Consider the following 20098-nt stretch of genomic DNA (forward strand, 5'->3'; position numbering starts at 1 on the left):
GCACAGCAGGTCTTGCAGCATCCAAGGAGCAGGAGAGTCGATGTTTCGGGCATGAGCCCTTCCTACTGAAGAAGGGCTCATGCCCGAAACATCGACTCTCCTGCTCCTTGAATGCTGCCTGACCTGCTGTGCTTTTCCAGCAACACATTTTCAGCTCTTTATGTAGTGTTACACGTGTACAGCTTCTAGGACTCCTCAGTTACACTGATGCTAGTGACAGTACTGTAGATGCCAGGAATCTGTAATAAAACCGGAAACACCTGGAAAAACACAACAGGTCTGACAACATCTGTGGAGAGATAAACCAACAATGTTTCAAGTTAGTGTCAGGGATGTTTAATCTGATCAGTGATAATGAAAGGCAACAACCTAAATTGTTAATTTTGATGCCTCTGATACCTACCATTCAACTCATTCAGTAAAAAGTCCCTTCATACACTGGCTATCAGTGAATTTATCCTGTTTCTTCATTTACTGAGAACTATACACTTCAATCTTATGAACTCAAGCAGAATTCCATGCCAATGTTGTTTTGATTTTGCAGGGTTCACTGGGACCAAAGGGTGAAAAGGGAAGCCGGGTAAGAGTGACTGGCAATCTGCATGTCTCACTTAACTCCCACTCTCGTTTTAATTTGCACGTTACTTTCAAGTGATGCTGTGAGCTGGAGGCTGTATTTTCCTCTGGCTACCATGTTTGACAAAAAGCAAAAATCTATAAAGCAGGAGCAGGGTGGTTAGGGAAGGCAGGGGAATGTTTCCATTCATTTACTGCTAAAACATCCTCAAGTGAAAATCGTTAGGGGAGAAAATGTTTACTTGTTTGAGCTCATCGAGAACAGGATAAAGATCTCCCCAAAGGAGCTTGTGTAGAAATGCACTGAGATTGTTGTTTAGTGTTTGCCTGAATCCTGAGTTCACAAAAATTCAATCACTCGTGTGTAGTTACCATCGCTGTTAATCTCAGTGTAACAGGAGGAGATAGGCTTTGTAATAAAATAGCCATTATTTGTGGGACACTGCACCTTGGGATGGTGTGTGCATTAGAGCTGATTGTGCTACCTGGGCACAACAGCAGCACTACATGTTGAGGATTAGGGTGACTGAGTAGGGATTCCAGCTTCACACAGACCTGCAAAGACAAATTACCAACTGTGTGGCACAGTGAAGGTCATTATCAGTCTCAACCTTCATCCAAGGGATCCACAAGACAACTAGACAGTCATCATGGAATTTAGCCACTATCCCAATAAGGAGGTACTGAAGCCTTCATTTACCACCCACCACCACCCTCCCCCAACCTCTTCCCCACACCCCATCCCCCCCTCAAACCAGCTTATATACACTTCAACAACAACTGTAACATTGACAGCTAAGGTTCATCGAAATGGTGGCCTTAACAACATACACAACTTTCCATTGTATTCCATGTATCATCATCCATGAACGTCCCAACATTCCAACAGTAGATACAGCACTTAGTCTGTCCACGTGGAAATGTTGTGGGATCACTGCTAGGAAATATTGCACACTTTCTGGAAGATCAAAGTTATGGTGTTTGTCCTGGGGTGAATAAACGAGACCCAGTCCTTAGAAGGCAAAGGAAAGAGGAAAAGCTGACGTTTTTCGGGGCGAACATAGAACATTACAGCGCAGTACACGATCTTCGGCCCTCAATGTTGCGACGACCTATGAAATCAATCTGAAGCCCATCTAATCTACACTATTCCATTTTCATCCATATGTTTATCCAATGACCATTTAAATGCCTTTAAAGTTGGCAAGTCTACTACTGTTGCAGGCAGTGCGTTCCATACCCCTTCTGCTCTCTAAGTAAAGAAACTACCTCTGACATCTGCCCTATATCTATCACCCTTCACTTTAAAGCTATGTCCTTTCAAGGAAAAAGACTCTCACTGTCCACCCTATCTAATCCTCTGATTATCTTATGTCTCAATTCAGTCACCTCTTAACCTTCTCTCTAATGAAAACAGCCTCAAGTCCCTCAGCCTTTCCTCATAAGACCTTCCCTCCATACCAGGCAACATCCTACTAAATCCCGCTGAACCCTTTCCAAAGCTTCCACATTCTTCCCATAATGCGGTGACCAGAACTGCACACAATACACCAAGGGCGGCCCCACCAGAGTTTTGTACGGCTGTAGCATGACCTTGTGACACCAAAACTCAAACCCTCCACCAATAAAAGCTAACAACACACCGTGTGCCTTCTTAACAACCCTATCAACCTGGGTGACAACTTTCAGGGATCTATGTACATGGACACCGAGATCTCTCTATTCATCTACACTACCAAGAATGTTACCATTAGCCCAGTACTCTTATATTTCTGTTGCTCCTTCCAAAGTGAAACACCTCACACTTTGCTGCATTAAACTCCATTTGCCACCTCTTATCTATGTCCCTCTATAAACTGCAACATCCTTCAACCCCTTCCACAATTACACCGGCCTTATCTGCAAATTTACTAACTCATCCTTCTATGCCTCATCCAGGTCATTTATAAAAATGACAAACAGCATTGGACCCCAAAACAGATTTTTGCGGCACACCACGAGTAATTGAACTCCAGGATGAACATTTCCCAACAACCACCACCCTCTCTTTCAGCTAGCCAATTTCTGATCCAAATCACTAAATCACCCTCCATCCCATTCCTCTGTATTTTGTGCAATACCCTACCATGGGGAACCTTATCAAACCCCTTACTGAAATCCATATACACCACATCTCCACTTTACCATCATCCACTTGTTTGGTCACCTTTTCAAAGAATTCAATAAGGTTTGTGAGGCACAACCTACCCTTCACAAAACCATGTTGACTGTCCCAAATCAACTTATTCCTCTCTAGATGATTATAAATCTTATCCGTTATAAGCTTTTCTGACACTTTACCTGCAATCGAAGCAAGTCTCACTGGTCTATAATTACCAGGGTTGGCTCTACTCCCCTCCTTGAACAAGGGGACAACATTTGCTATCCTCCAGTCTTCTGGCAGTATTCCTGCAGAAGCTGACGACATAAAGATCAAAGCAAAAGGCTCTGCAATCTCCTCCCAGGCTTCCCAGAGAATCCTAGGATAAATCCCATCCAGCTCAGGGCACTTACCTATTTTCACATTTTCCAGAATTGCTAACACCTCCTCCTTGTGAACCTCAATCCCATCTAGTCTAGTAGCCTGCATCTCAGCATTCTCCTCGACAACATTGTCTTTTTCTAGTGTGAATACTGACAAAAAATATTCATTTAGTGCTTCCCTGCTCTTCTAAGACTCCACGCACAACTTCCCACTATTATCCTTGCTTGGCCCTAATCTTTGCTGCAAATGTGTTGCTGGTCAAAGCACAGCAGGTCAGGCAGCATCTCAGGAATAGAGAATTCGACGTTTCGAGCATAAGCCCTTCATCAGGAATACTGGCCCTAATCTTTCTCTAGTCATTCTTTTATTTCTGATATACCTACAGAAAACTTCAGGGTTTTCCTTGATTCTATCTGCCAACAACTTCTCATGTCCCCTCCTGGCTCTTTTTAACTCTCTCTTTAGGTCTTTCCTGGCTAACTTGTAACTCTCGAGCACCCGAACTGATCCTTCACATCTCACCCTAATATAAGCCTTCTTCCTCTTGACGAGACATTCAACTTCTTTAGTAAACCACGGCTCCGGCGCTTGACCACTTCCTCCCTGTCTGACAGGTGCATGCTTATCATGGACACACAGTAGCTGTTCCTTGAATAAGCTCCACATTTCAATTGTGCCCATCCCTGCAGTTTCCTTCTCCATCCTATGCATTCTAAACCTTTCCTAATTGCGTCATAATTGCCTTTCCCTCTTTCCCTGTGTTATATACCTATCCCTTTCCATTGCTAAAGTAAACAAAACCAAATTGTGGTTACTATCACCAAAGTGTTTGCCTACCTTCAAAAAAACACCTGGACAGGTTCATTACTCAGTACCAAATCCAATGTGGCCTTGCCCCTTGTTAGCTTGTCTGTATACTGTGTCAGGAAACCATTCTGCACACACTGGATAAAAGCTGACCATCAAAAGTACTTGAACTATAGTGTTTCCAGTCAATATTTGGGAAGTTAAAGTACCCATAACAACTACCCTGTTATTCTCATTCCTATCCAGAATTACTTTTGTTATCCTTTCCTCGACATCTCTGGAACTATTCTGAGGCATGACCTCTCTTTTCCTGTTTCTAATCTCAGCCCATACTACCTCAGTAGACGAGTCCTCAAAAGTCCTTTCTGCCACCGTAATACGGTCCTTGATTAACAATGCCACATCTCCCCCCTCATTTCCCATCTTCTCTGTTCTTACTGAAACATCTAAATCCCGGAACCTGCAACAACCATTCCTGTCCCTGCTCTATCCATGTATCCGAAATGGCCACAACATCAAAGTCCCAGGTACCAATCCATGCTGCCAGTTTACCCACCTTATTCCGGATGTTCCTGGCGTTGAAGTAGACACACTTCAAACCACCTACCTGCTTGCTGGTGAACTCTTGCAACCTTGAAACCTCATTTCTGACCCCACCACTCTCAACCTTCTGGACACTGGAAGTACAATTTCTGTTCCCAACCCCCTGCTGAATTAGTTTAAACCCTCCAGAAGAGCATTTCCCACCCTCACCCCGCCTCAGGATACTGGTACCCCTCTGGTTCAGGTCTACACCATCCTGTTTGTAGAGGTCCCACCTACCCCAGAATGACCCCCAGTTATCCAGGTATCCGAAACCCTCCCTCCTGCCCCACCCCTGTAGCCACGTGTTGAACTCCTCTCTCTCTCTCCCCATTCCTCTCCTCGCTAGCATGTGGCGAGGGATAGCGAGAGAGCAACAAACATTGTTGCTGTTCTTCTTAAGTGATCTGTTGAGAACAGATGACTTTCTACCAGGTTGGAGTTGTGGGTCCTGGAATCACACTTCCTGCTGCAGGTGTTGAGGAGGGGTGATGTTTGAATTTGCGCACTTTCCTTCAGCTCTATGTACTTGGACTCCCCCAGGGGTGGTCGTGTAAGAGGAAACAGTTATCACTTTCACAAATGCTTCTTCTCCATTTCGGGGAGTCTCAGGCAAGAGATTCCAAGAAGTCAGTGGAATGTTGCATATTTTTAGGGAGGTGTTAAAGGTCTTAAATCACCCCCTGGTGGTGATCAGCTGTGATGGAGCTTGGAGTAGAGAGCTTGTTTTGCAAGTCTTGTGTCAGTTATATGGAAGCCATGGCCTACTGAATACAGTTCCCTGTGCCTCAACTAGACAGAGGAAAATATGGTTCTCAGTGAGTTATCATTAAATAATCCATCAGTGACTTGATCATTTCAATTGCTTTTATTATTATATAATTGACACATAATGTACTTAACTCTCATCATAAAGCTTGCATTTCTTAAAGGCTAGATTTAACTTAGTAAATTTTCTGGCTAAATTAAGATATTTGATTATTTAAGAATTAAATAGCTTGTAATTAATTTGTCATGGTCAGCATTTTGATTTTAGACGAAATGCAGTGCCATTTAATTTCTCCAGAAGTACAGATGCTAGTTTTGATGTGTGTATCATTTTATAGATGTTTCAATAATGCTGTGCTGTTTCATTTGTGCTTTGCATTTTCTCCTGTGTTCTTATTCCTTCCAACAGGTCTGCCTTACCCCCTTCATCCCTACCTTCTGTTCTGCTTTAATCCCAGATTATCCTCCTCGTTCCTTCCTCCAACAGCATCTCCCTCTCTTGCTGACAATGATCCTAATGTGTGAGCTGTTCCTTTTTTCTACTCAATCTGCAAGTTTCCCTCTCTCCCTGCCTCCTCTAATATTTATTTTGATTCTGGACTGTAATTCAGTAAACAATTCATTTTGGTGTTTGTAAAGAAATTGTAAACATTAAAGAAGTGGCCAATGTAATTTTAAAACCAAAATAATTGAGAACAGGCATTGATTCTGTTTTGTAAAATAAATTGCAGATTTCAAATTCTTAAACTTTTTTTAATGAAAATTATTTTTTGCTAAAAGTATTTTTTTGTGATACTGAAGTTTACTGAACAATTTCTAAACAATTTATTCAACCCAGTGCAATAATGTTTATTTATAAGAAGTTGAGTAAAATAAATGGCAAACTTTTTTTTTCAATTTTCCCCCTTTTTTTCCATCGTTCCTTGACTAATAAAGATATTATTTGCAGGGGGAGAAGGGAAAGAGAGGTTCTAAAGGGCCCAAAGGGGATAAGGGAGACCAAGGAGTGCCCGGATTAGATGCACCTTGTCCATTGGTATGTTCTTGTGATGTAATTGAAAATGTTGGATATTGTAATGGAAAAATAAGGGAGGAACAAGAATGTCGACCTAAAAGTTCCACAAAAATGGACTGTCACAGCAGACCTGAAGACTGCTTTTACACAAGAAGTGGAAACACCTCATCCTCCCTTGAATCAAGTCTTTGCCTATCAACAATGTTCCAAGTTGCACATCGCCACAGAAGCTAAGTGTTCACATCCAGAGTGTGGCTCTGGAGGAGTTCCGAGTCGCATCGGATGATATGGGTTTTACGCGCCAAGATCTGCTCCACCTCTGGTGGTAGAAATCTGTCTGGAGTTTCTTTGCTTCACTGCCAGAGCTCCAGACCTGCATTCCCAACAGCTAAGGAGCACTTATCAGTGAAACTGCAGCGAGCCTGACGCTGAGGGTGAGAGCTTCAAGTCAGCCATCACAAACCATCCTTGGAGCTGGTCGCTCTCGAATGATGTTGCCACTTTGTCTAACACTAACCTGTCAGTTTCGAAGTCCTCCCTCCTTTCTCCATTTATGTGAAAGTCAATTGCAAATGTTTTTTGTATTAACCAAGTCAGTTCATTTTGTAAACAGGGGTTCCGAGGCTTTAAAGGAGAGAAAGGTGAACCAGGCTTACCCGGCCTGGATGGTCTTGATGCCCCTTGCCCATTGGTATGGTGTTATCACCCTTCCCTTCCTGCATGCTAATCTGTTTAATCCATCTTCATGCATGCTAGTGAACTAATCACTCCATGTGTAATGCAAATAAAGTACAACTCAATTCCCACATCTAATGGAACATCTAAACTCTTCACAACCAATAACAGATTGGCTTACTAACCTCATCTTGAGATTGCTTGTTGTCATTGTGAGATTTGCTACAAATGCAGAAACACTTGACATAAAATATTGCTCACTTTGCAAATAGCAATGAGGAAATTTGACAGAGCAGCTTAAACCAATCAGTGTCTCTTTAGGTAAATAACACATCTCAAGAGAAACTCAGGGACCCCATTTCAGGGAAGATTCATACCAATAGCAACTAATTTGAAACAATGAACATAAAGGTGATCTCCACAAACTAGACCTGATAGCGAATATATTCATTGGTCCTTAACAACTTGGACTTCACCTTTGAAAAAGCACATTTCAAAATGGGTTCTAAGGAATGGTCACTGTTGAAAACCTCAACTTATAAAGCTCCATTCGGATAGCTTGCTGTGGGAGGTTTACAAAACACCATGGACAATATTGAAGGATCTTATTCCTGAAATGCCAGCTGATGGGGAAGATGAATCTCTCTATAAAAGTGATGCCATGTTACTCTGCATTTTCCTTTTTTTGTGCTATTTGCCATACACATGTTGATATTTTTGCAACCACAAATGTTTTGGCTTTGAAATATTGGCATTGAGTTAAATTCAATTGAAGAAAAACAGTTGATTTAGATGGTAGACTCTTCACCTGAAGTTTATCACTCCAATACGGAGATATCGTAAACTATATACAATTGCTAAATATCTAAAAACTGACCTCTCATTTAATTGCTGTTTGTGTGCACAACCTTAACTGCTGCATTTTCATCTAAAGACAAAGACTACCCTTCAAATGAGCTCCAATGGGAGTAAATAGCTGTTGACCATCCTGTTGTGAAAGGCTCGACAAAAAATGCAAATTCTTTTCACTCTACAAGCATTTTAAAAATTGCTAACCCAAATCCCATACCAGATTTGACCATTTTCATTTCAATGGCTTTCTCTCTCCTTTGCTGTTTCAAAAACTAGGCTCTCCATCCAACCTCCCTTCCATAGTTGGTGCTGCTGTAATGAATGATTTTGCAGAACCCTCCTTTTTTACATTGATGCTCCTCTTTCTCCTTTCACAGCCAATTAAAAATTAACATCCCTCACTTCTTTCCTAGCCTGTCCTCTCTGTCACTTCCCTCAACCCTGCCCTGACTGCATTACAACAGAGTACCAATGGGTTAATGTTAATTATCTCACATTAGATCTATAGCTAAATAACTTAATCTTTTTTAGTGAGAAATAAATTTCTGCTTCATGTAAGGCACAACATAAGAATCCTATTTGAAATGTATAACATTTTATGTGGTACATACTTTTGATGTTTCATTTTTTAATAATACTATAGATTTGCAAAAGGGTTTCCACTGAAGCTCGATGCATGAACAATAGATTTAAGGCTTGCTTATAGTTCCTGTGTTTAGAAACTTTGTTTAATTTTTTTAAAAAGCATGTTGCATACAATTATGTCAAGTCAAAAATAAATGTTTTTTAGTTGGGGTTCATTGGGGCACATGATTTAAGAAACACAGGGATCTGTAACTTGCTAGTTTGGTGTCAGGAAATTGACAAAGGCGGGACTGGGTGCCAACTACCAGGCAGAGTTCTCCAGTGTTTGAGGGAAGGTTTCCCTTTTTAATACCGAGACAGTTGTTCACAGCATCTTGTGTGCACGCTGAAAAGGCTGACACTTTTTTTTATTATTGAATGGAGTTCATGCTTGAATTGACTTTACCACAATAATTACTTTGTTCTGGAAATGTCAACCACTGTATATTATTAGCATTTGAACATTGAATGATATGCCGACCTCTAGTTCCCAGTTGTAGTGTTAACCCATCTTGAACAATAACAGACACTGGAGAATTGGAGGAAAGTGTTCTGCAACATATACTCACGTCACTATCCAACATTTCAGAATTATCACCCCTTGCTATAAAACCAACCATTTCATAGTTCTTAGCTGAAATTTCAAATGAAAAGATGTCCTGCAGAAATAAGAATGGTTTTGTTTTCACTGGGATCGGGCTGGGGATGTCTTGTATTTAGGTGGGAAGGGGAAAGGCGGAGGATGCTACATGCACCTATGTGTGAAAGGGGGAGGATGTTACATGCCCCTGTGTGTGAAAGGTGGGGGATGTTACATGTACCTGTGTGTGAAAGGTGGGGGATGTTACATGTACCTGTGTGTGAAAGGGGGGGGGGGATGTTACATGTACCTGTGTGTGAAAGGGGGAGGATGTTACATACACCTGTGTGTGAAAGGTGGGGGATGTTACATGTACCTGTGTGTGAAAGGTGGGGGATGTTACATGCGCCTGTGTGTGAAAGGTGGGGGATGTTACATGCGCCTGTGTGTGAAAGGTGGGGGATGTTACATGCCCCTGTGTGTGAAAGGGGGAGGATGTTACATGTACCTGTGTGTGAAAGGGGGAGGATGTTACATGTACCTGTGTGTGAAAGGTGGGGGATGCTACATGCCCCTGTGTGTGAAAGGTGGGGGATGCTACATGCGCCTGTGTGTGAAAGGTGGGGGGTGTTACATGCTCCTGTGTGTGAAAGGGGGAGGATGTTACATGCTCCTGTGTGTGAAAGGTGGGGGATGTTACATGCCCCTGTGTGTGAAAGGGGGAGGATGTTACATGTACCTGTGTGTGAAAGGGGGAGGATGTTACATGTACCTGTGTGTGAAAGGTGTGGGATGCTACATGCGCCTGTGTGTGAAAGGGGGAGGATGTTACATGCCCCTGTGTGTGAAAGGGGGAGGATGTTACATGCTCCTGTGTGTGAAAGGTGGGGGATGTTACATGTACCTGTGTGTGAAAGGGGGAGGATGTTACATGTACCTGTGTGTGAAAGGTGGGGGATGCTACATGCCCCTGTGTGTGAAAGGTGGGGGATGTTACATGCCCCTGTGTGTGAAAGGGGGAGGATGTTACATGCTCCTGTGTGTGAAAGGTGGGGGATGTTACATGCCCCTGTGTGTGAAAGGTGGGGGATGTTACATGTACCTGTGTGTGAAAGGGGGAGGATGTTACATGTACCTGTGTGTGAAAGGTGGGGGATGCTACATGTACCTGTGTGTGAAAGGTGGGGGATGCTACATGTACCTGTGTGTGAAAGGGGGGGGATGCTACACGCCCCTGTGTGTGAAAGGGGGAGGATGCTACATGCGCCTGTGTGTGAAAGGGGGAGGATGCTACATGCACTTGTGTTTGCCTGCTTTCTGCATGATCGCTCCAACAGCAGGTATTAATGTTGGATGGAAAATGTACTGTTGAGCTCCATCAGAGAAATGCATAAATATCAGTGGCCACCGATGATTATTCTATTGTTCTGTAATTATGTACAACTCACTGTGGTAATTGCCATGGTCAAATGTAACTTTCAAGTCTATGAAAGTGAATACATAAAAATCCAAAAATGTTGGTTTATGCCCACTGTCAACATTTGACTTACAGATTGAAATATTTGTAGTGGCTTCATTTTTCCAGTCTTCCTCCTTAACAACCTTTGAGGTCCTCTTGACTTCTCATTTTTAAAACAACGTTTAATTAGAAGACACATCCATCAAAATCCAATTAATAAGGATCTCAGGTATGAGCAGTGTTTACATGATGTCTCTGAAGTTAAGAGGGAGTCTCATGAGGAATACAGTTTGGTTGAAGGAAGGTGAGAAGCAATTCAGAATTTGAAACTGCAAAGGAAAGGCTGAGATAAGTCAGACGTGTTTTGGTTGGAAGCTAAAGGATTTGGATGTGATATAATCCACATCTTCAAAATGTCAAGCGGTGTGACCATTGCAAATGTAGTCACATTACTTTATCAGAGGCATTACGTCTAATATTGGCAAGCTTTCAATGGACTGGAGTTTTGTTTTGTTTTGTGTTCATTCACTGAATGAGAGTGTCACTGGCCAGGCTAGCATTTACCGCCAGCCCTAACTGCCCAGAGGGCAATTTGGAATCAACCATTGCTTGGATCTGAAGTCACATATAGACCAGACCAGGTAAGAATGGCCACTTCCTTCCCTAAAAGACATTAGTGAACTAGGTGGGTTTTCCCCCCAACAATCATCACTGGTTTCATGGTCATTGTTAGCTCCTAATTCCAGATTTTGAATTGAACCCAAATTCCACCATCTGCCAGGAGTAAAGTCCAGATCCCACGATCATTACCAGGGTCTCTAGATTAACAGGGCAAAAGTGAGGACTGCAGATGCTGGAGATTAGAGTCGAGAGTGTAGTGCTGGAAAAACACAGCAGTTCTCCTGTTCCTTGGATGCTGCCTGACCTGCTGTGCTTTTCCAGCACCACACTCACGACTCTCTGGATTAACAATCTGGCGGTAATACCGCTAGACCATTGCCTGCCCATTCTCCAAGGACAATACAGAATAAGAAGCTATAAAAATAATCTGATACTTCCTTGTTTAAAATGAAATTGCACAAAATATATCATAGACATAGAACATTACAGCACAGCACAGGACCTTGATGTTGCGCTGAACTGTGAAACCAGTTTGGAGCCCATCTAACCTACACTATTCCATTTTCAACCATATGTTTATCCAACGACCATTTAAATGCCCTTATATTAAGTGAGACTTCAACTGTTGCAGGCAGACCATTCCATGCCCCTACTACTCTGAGTAAAGAACCTACCTCTGACATCTGTCATATATCTATCACCTCTCAATTTAAAGCAATGTCCCCTTGTGCTAGCTATCACCATCCTAGGGAAAAGGCTGTCACTCTCCACCCTATCTAACTCTCTGATTATCTTATATGCCACAACTAAGTTATTTCTCAACCTTCTTCTCTCTAACGAAAAGAGCTTCAAATCCCTCGGCCTTTCCTCGTAAGACCTTCCCTCCAAATCAGACAACATCCTAGTAAACCTCCTCTGCACCCTTTCCAAAGCTTCCACATCCTTCCTACAATGCAGTGACTGTACACAATACTCCAAGTGCGGCCTCACCAGAGATTTGTAAAGCTGTAGCATCACGTAAGAGATCAAAGGTTTGTTTGGTAAGCATTAAAACTAAAACAAAATTACACAAAATCTATGACTGTCAGTAGTTCACTTGGTAACATTAGTTTTACCTTTTGCTGGAATTTTCAACCCATGGTCTTCACAAAGCAAGACGAATTTTCAGGGTTTCTGTTTTAATTTTCAACTTGTTGTATGAGATGGATAAGTACAGAAATAAATGGGTGAGATTTCATTGAAGGTCCTCAGGTATTGACATGTGTTGAAGCACAGAATTCCAAACATAAAACTAAACTAACACAACACCAAATATAATGTTTCATTTTCCATAAAGCAGTGACGTTAATGCAATCCCTGTCAGTTATTAGGCTGGTATCAATGCAATAAATACGGGATCAGAAAAATCCTTTGGGTTCATTTCCAGCATCATCCAAAATACAAAAACTTAGTTACAACACCGTCACGCAGCATTTGCTTTCCTGTCCCATTGGAACAAGTTTTGTTTCTTGCAATTGCTGCAAGGGCTGTTTTCATCACATACAGGATATTTAACGGGAGTAATTGAGGGACATGGGAAGGGAAAAGGAATGCAAAAGGTCTTGTGAATGACAGGATAAAAAGAAAGTAGTCACATTTTTTGATAAGTGTAACAATATATAAAACACCTCTCTATTTCAAACTGCAGGGTGAAGATGGTTTACCTGTACAGGGGTGTTGGAATAAAGTAAGTAAAATTGTGATGACTTGAATCTTAAGCAGCTTCAGCATGCTGATGTATGTCTTTCAATTGTCTGGAAGCCACTTGTGTCTGAAATGTGGTAAATGTGAAGCCTGCTCTTAATGTAGATAATTAATGCTGTAGTTAAATCTACAGGAGAGCAATTTTTGGAAGCAACTACTGTAATTTCATCTTACAAGTTTAATTTCTGCAATGTTAGCATTGTGACCAGCTTTTTCATTACCAATCATAAATAACACGCTAGCTTTAACAGCGGGGGTGTGATTGCTGTAAACCCCAAATGTTTTTCAGCAGGGCCCCAGATAACTTCCTCAACCATTTAATTGGGCTATAAAGTTCCTCCCAATTAGAATTAAGTTTACACACATGTAAAAGTACGAATGACTTGTTAAAATACACATTTCACTCTAAGCCCTCCGGCATCTGAAAGAAGCTATTACAATAATTAAATGATGTGAGCACCATCAAAGCCCAAATTACTCGCAATTCATTTAACAACCTACAAGGATAACATAGAATGGTACAATTCGGGTTGGTACATACCAGACCAAAATAGATAGAATCATAGAGTCATACAGCACAGAAACAACCCTTTGGTCCAACCAGTCAAGCATAATCCCAAACTAAAGTCATCCCACCGGCCTGCTCCTGGCCCATATCCCTCCAAACCTTTCCCATTCATGTATCTATCCAAATATCTTTTATATGTTGTAATTGTGCCCACATCCACCACTTCCTCAGAAAGTTCATTCCACACACGAACTACACACTGTGTAAAAAAAATTTGCCCCCATGTCTTTTTAAAATCTCTCTCCTCTCATCTTAAAAATGTGTATCCCAGTCTTGAAATCCTCCATTCTCCAGATAAGGCACTACCATTAATTCTATATGTACGTCTCACATTTTATAAACTTCAATAAGGTCGCCTCTCATCCTCCTACGCTTCAGTTGGCAAATTTAATCAGGATTAGACAAGATTAATTAGTGACTGTAAAATGTCATTGGATCACGATAATAAAAACAGCAATATTAACAATGACAGTTGTAAAGTTGGAAGAAACGTCGATTTTCCTGCTCCTCGGATGCTGCCTGACCTGCTGTGCTTTTCCAGCACCACTCTAATCTTGGCTTTTTTTTTTAAATGACAATTAATAGTTGTCACCATTACACTAGGTTTGAAATCCAAATCGTATTGGATTCACATTTCACCATCTGCCATGGTGGGATTTGAACCCACACCCCCAGAACATAGAACATTACAGCACAGTACAGGCCCTTCGACCCTCGATGTTGCACCAACCTGTGGAACCAATCTGAAGCCTATCTATCCTAGACTCTTCCATTTTCATCCATATGTCTATCCAATGACCATTTAAATGCCCTTAAAGTTGATGAGTCTACTACTGTTGCAGGCAGTGCGTTCCACGTCCTTACTACACTCTGAGTAAAGAAACCATCTCTGACATCTGTTCTATAATCGTCACCCTTCAATTTAAAGCTATGTCCCCTCATGCTATCCAGCACTATCCTAAGAAAACGGCTTTCACTGTCCACCCAATCTAACTCCTGATTATCTTATCTGTCTCAATTAAGTCACCTCTCAACCACCTTCTCTCTAACAAAGTTCTGGGTTTCTAGGCCAGTGAAATAATCATTACACCACCACCTCCCTATTACAATCCAAAGTTCTACCACACCTCTATAAAATGATTTTGTTGCAATTGTATTGAGTGTAATAACCCAGTCATTTCATGCATGCTCTTCATTTAAAATGACAAGCAATTGTCCTAAAAATATAATCGGGATTATTGAGCCTAAGATAATTCATAACATTTCATTTTATTTTCTCCTGCTGAGGTGCCACACATAATTAGCCGAAAACAATACTTTGAGATTTGCTTGAATTAGATTGGGGAACAGTGAATGTTGCTTTGGTAAAGAGAGAGCAGCTGACTATTGTGTTTAAGTAATGTGAAGGGATAATGTACAGGACATAAAAGGAAGGGGTGCATCAGTTTAAAAAAATCCCATTGAATTGACTTTAATCATAAATAATGAAAGTGAGTCATGTGTGACACTGACCTCTTTCCTCCTCAGCATTAGGGAATATAATACATTATCGGTCAAATTGCATTTCCGTTCCAATTGGTTCTTGTTCCATATCTGTTTGATTTTTAAAGTGCTGAAGTTTGAACTAACTCAAGTTTACTTTGCTCTTTCTGCAGTGATGCTGATCTAACCTCAGAATGGAGTGTGTACATAGAATATTTATTTTTATACAATTTTTTTGCAATTATAAAAGCTATCTTTTTTAAAAAAAACAATTGCATATTTTAAGTTCACATTTTGTATAGATTGTATTAAATTCTGTCTTGTCTACTACTGTCCTTGTATCTGTGTGTATTCATCTACTAATTTTATTGCATAACTCAGCAGTATTATTTGCATGATATTTGTGCAGAATATGAGAAGCCAGTGTTGTATTATAACTTATTGTGTTTATCTGAATTGGGCTGCACTTCATTGCGGACTCAGTTATTTGAAGTCAATTCCCCAGACCACAATATATCCCTGCTGTGTTGCCTTGCTTAAATTGTACTTATTGCACAAGTGTGCATCAATCCTAGTGCCTCAAGTGGGGGAAAAGCAATCCAACCACTTTACCACAGCTGCTGTTAATGACGCTGGAAAGGAACAGATGTATTTCAGCCTTCGACTTTCGAGCAAAAAAAAACCTTGTTAAATTCTTGAGGCCAAATATCTGAACTTGTATTAGTTGATCACTGATTGGGCCCAGGAATAGCAATGATGATACCACACTGTCATCCCAGCATTTATGACCAAGAAGACCAAAGCTCTGCAAAGCCTGATCATTGCTACAAATGCCTCCTACAACAGCTCTTCATTGGAGTTTCACGGTGAGGTTTCAGGTGGTGAAATTGGAAGGTGATGTGGCTCCAGCCAGCTGCCAACCTCCTTTCACTGAAGTTGATCATTAATAACAGGCAGAATAGGAAGTGCTAAGGAAGATTTTTATGCTCTGACAGCCCCACTAAAATGAAGGTTTCCTCACTATAAAGATACAGAGAAATATCATTGACATTGTTTACAGCTCTTTAGACTTGAGTATCAAATGTAAAGTTTAAACATCTATATATAAAAATAAGATATACCTTTACCAAGATACTGGTGAGGACTATGCTCCATTGTCAGCCATAATTTGATGCTTGAGTCATTGGTTTATTGCTGTAAAATAGACCCTGTATCAGCCAATGTCTCAGCTACAAAGCCAGTGCTTTTACTTTAGCTGTTATAGAGTCAGCTGAAGTCCCACATTCTTTGCACCATTTCAGTAAATCTCTGCTGCACCCTTTTCAGGGCCATTGTCATGCTTTCTCAAGTGCCATCTCCAAAACTGGACATATTGTCTCTGGGACTGAACTAATGTTTTATAGATGTTTTGTGTAACTTCCTTGTTTTCATTTCCAATGCCTCTATAGATAATCCCAAAGATCCGGAATGCTTTTGTAACTACAGTATTCCTTTCTCTCCAGAAGCTGCCATTGGTGATGTTGGCAGAAATGTATTGCATTTCTTTACAATTTTATCACAAGCTTTCACCAGTTTGATTTAAACTTATGTCAAACTGGTTAGTGTCTGTGGCAAAACTGCAGAAATAACAATGTCACTTTACTAAATATACACCTTTCCCACCCTATGGTTAGATCTCAAGTACTTCCTTCAAAAGCTTAAATTTGCTTTTTGCACAATCTGTGATCCCAGATCCCTTTCAGTGCCCATTGCAAAACCCACGTGGCCTTGTAAGTTTAATCACAATTCTTATCCTGTTAAGTATAGTTCAGACTTGAAGGACAGGCAATGCATTAGGTTTAGCAGAAAGCTGAAACCTTTTTGAATTGTTTACATGAAGTGCGCAATTCAGGAAATAATGCCAGTCAGGATTTGGAGTCGGGCAGCATCTTGACCCCAGGGCCTGGCGAGTATGTTCGTTTTTGTACCTGATGCTGCATGAGCTTGTGTGTGAGCATGCGGACTTTGCCCAGAGTGCCACCTGAAGTGATCAGTTCTGAACAGTTACATTTGCCACTGCCAGGGGCAGACGCCATGGCTTAATGCAAAAAAGTAATGGAGTTGGCCAGCAATGGGAACGATTTGAGACTGCTGTGGAGAAACCTTCCATGACTTCTCGTCAGGAAATGTTTGACATCAAAATAAAAGTATTGGAGGAATGGAGTGCTGAGCATTTTCAGTTTCAGAAAGCCACTTCCAGTCTCCAGCAGAGGTTTGTGTGCAGCGATCAGTAAGGTCTATAGATTGAACCATGTTCATCAACGCACTCCAGGTGATGCGTGAAAAGCAGCAGAATGGGAGTGCATATGTTTTGACAGTGGAACTGACGGGTCCGTTTGAATTCAGATGTGAGCCTCGTTCTATCAAGATGCGGAGGGATGATCTGTTGAGCAGTTTTAAATATTGCTATATGTTTGGTGGACCATTAACTAAATAGCCACCATCAGAGCATTTTTGTTTTCTCTTCCTTCTATGACAGTATCAGATAAACACACTGCCAAAAATTAAATGATTCCTTTTTAATCAAAGTATTTTAAGGAACTGACCAGAACTGCTGGCGGTTTGCATCATTTATTTTTGAATGGTGATGTATCTTTGTACAGTTCATTTGAATAAATAATTGGTATCACCACCATTCTTTGAAACAAAACTTGATTTCTTGCTTTTCCTGCATTTTTCAATGAGTTTTTTTTGGGGTGGGGGGAAAGTGGGAGAAAATTACTTGTTATCCACCTCTGGTTTTATTTTTGTAAAAGACTCCATAATCTGTTTCTTCAGCTATTTGCATTTACATTTGAAAAAGGTCATATCTTTTTTGTTAAATTTTCTGTACAAATGAAGACTTCCTTCTATCTATCAGGCTGTTACTAGTGTTTGATTTTATATTTTCTGGGGCACAGTACTTAATACAAAAATTATTTTCTGAGGGCTATAGGACAAACGATAATATTCAAATCAACCTTATAATGGAAATGTAAAATCTATGTAGTCACAGAGCCCCATGCTTCAGACAAAGTGCAACTGGGCTGCAGAATAAAAGTGTTAATTTGTATGGCCTATGAAGAACATATTTTGAATTCACTACTGCATGCTTGATAATTATGGAGTTAGTTATTTTTAACAGGTAAGATCTATCTGACACATGCCTCTGTGTTGTACCTGCAAGAGGCATCCAGTCATTCCTATTTGATTGACATTTTTAGTTTTTGTAAGTCATTGCAGTGTTACATATGAGAATTAAATTCCACTTTGCAGTAATTCCATGTAAAGACATGAACATAGACTTATACTGTACAAAAGGAGGCCATTTGCCCCATTCTATCTGTGCTAGTTCTTTGGTAGAGCTACTTCCAACAACTGAACAATTTATCAACTAGCACTGCATTCAGAGTTCTCACAACGAACCTGTTCCAGTGAGTTGGTTGGTTGAATTTACACTTGCAATATACATCTCTTGGTATATTTTTACTGCACTTGAAAACTATAAATTGTTGAAAAAGTTACTCTTTTAGTTTTTGTAATAAGTTAATCTTGAGAAGCAATGACTTCTGAAAATGTACTATCCCCTTATCCAACACATTTTTATGCCTTTGTAGAATGCTTTCACATTCTGGAAAGATTTAGGGAGGGGCTTGATTTTTTTTTTACCCTTCTACTATTGCTCCTAAACATCATTTCCCAGACAACAACTTTATTGTTACAGGAATCATTGTTTAGAATTGGGGATAGAATCTTCATCGTAGCTCCAGAAATTATCTGAGCTATGCCTTCATTTTTAATGACCAGTTTTAATTGCAACATATAATTTTGCATTTACGATGCTTAACTTATTTTTAAAGCTTTCAATTTTAATTAAAAACATTTGTTGAAGCTTATTCATTAGCATTAACAAGTTCAAAAAGTTATGAAAATTTTATATTGAGATTTGCTTTTGTAGCATAAGATGTACAATACTATAAAATACTTGTAAATTAACTTGTATTATATTTTTTAGTTTACGTGTGAAGGAGATCAGTAAACCTGACTCCAATTTCCAGTTTAATTTTTATGAAGCAACGGAGATCTGAATGTTAACATTGTTTGCTGATGATTCTGTTTGCCAAATGTTCACTTTCACTGTTGGCATGCAATATCTTTGACTTTATATCCCACCTTTTTAAGAAATCCATTTTCCAAAAATACTGACAGCAATTTGTTCAATGTAACTGGCTGTACCTGTGCCTTTAGTGCAGATCATTTTTCCTGCCTTTTGTGGGATGCTGCAGCTGATCTGAAATCAATGTTTATTTTTCCCATTTGACTGTAAAGGTTTTATTGCTTCAGAGATGGGTAATCTGTTGGTTAGGATTGCATTTGGCTTATCTGTTTTGTCTCTGTTTCATCTGCTGTACAAAATATAAAATTTTCAAAGCGAAATTCTGCTTTGTGTTTTTTTTTAATTAATGAGAACAAAGAGAGATTGGTGTGGGTCCCTTGATGCCATTGTAGAGTGCCCAAACCCCCCACCTTTCATTCACTGGAAAGGAGACTCAATACCTGTTTCAAACATGGAGTAAACTTTAAAGCAAACACCTTGTAACTTCAATGTGAGGACTATGGAGATCAAAAGCCTCATTAAGTCAGGGGATGAGGTGGGATTCCCAAGAATTATAACATTCTGTCATTTCCTGTAAAACTAAAACTGTTGCCACTCCTTTGAATGCAAACATCTAGCTGTCTGTAAAATGGCTTTAAAGTGTCATATTTCTAATCCCAGTCTCAAATAAAGTTAAAAATCACGCAACACCAGGTTATAGTCCAACAGGTTTAATTGGAAGCACACTAGCTTTTGGAGCGACACTCCTTCAACAGATGGTAGTGGAGGGCTCAATCCTAACACAGAATTTATAGCAAAAATTTACAGTGTGATGTAACTGAAATTATACATTGAAAACTTTTGCTATAAATTCTGTGTGTTAGGATTGAGGCCTTCACTATCACCTGATGAAGGAGCGTCGCTCTGAAAGCTAGTGTGCTTCCAATTAAACCTGTGGACTATAACCTGGTGTTGTGTGATTTTTAACTTTGTACACCCCAGTCCAACACCGGCATCTCCAAATCAGTCTCAAACAGGCATTGATCCTTTGATCTTCCTCAGGTCTGTGCAATTTGTCTGTTGGTGGTTGTTATGGGGGACTTTAACT

General features: G+C 40.3%; 1 protein-coding gene across 1 annotated transcript in view; it reads left to right on the top strand.

Annotated features, from left to right (window-relative positions):
- The window catches only part of col13a1 (collagen, type XIII, alpha 1), a 230775-nt gene extending 211474 nt beyond the window's left edge, over nucleotides 1-19301 (top strand). The window contains exons 42-45 of the mRNA XM_060854140.1: nucleotides 545-580; nucleotides 6207-6293; nucleotides 12771-12809; nucleotides 15050-19301. Coding sequence (XP_060710123.1) covers nucleotides 545-580; nucleotides 6207-6293; nucleotides 12771-12809; nucleotides 15050-15052 — 165 coding nt within the window. The 3' untranslated portion in view covers nucleotides 15053-19301. The remainder of the gene's footprint in view (nucleotides 1-544; nucleotides 581-6206; nucleotides 6294-12770; nucleotides 12810-15049) is intronic.
- Nucleotides 19302-20098: the final 797 nt, after the last annotated feature.

This window comes from Hemiscyllium ocellatum, chromosome 43 (assembly GCF_020745735.1).
Source record: "Hemiscyllium ocellatum isolate sHemOce1 chromosome 43, sHemOce1.pat.X.cur, whole genome shotgun sequence".
Lineage (NCBI taxonomy): Eukaryota > Metazoa > Chordata > Chondrichthyes > Orectolobiformes > Hemiscylliidae > Hemiscyllium > Hemiscyllium ocellatum.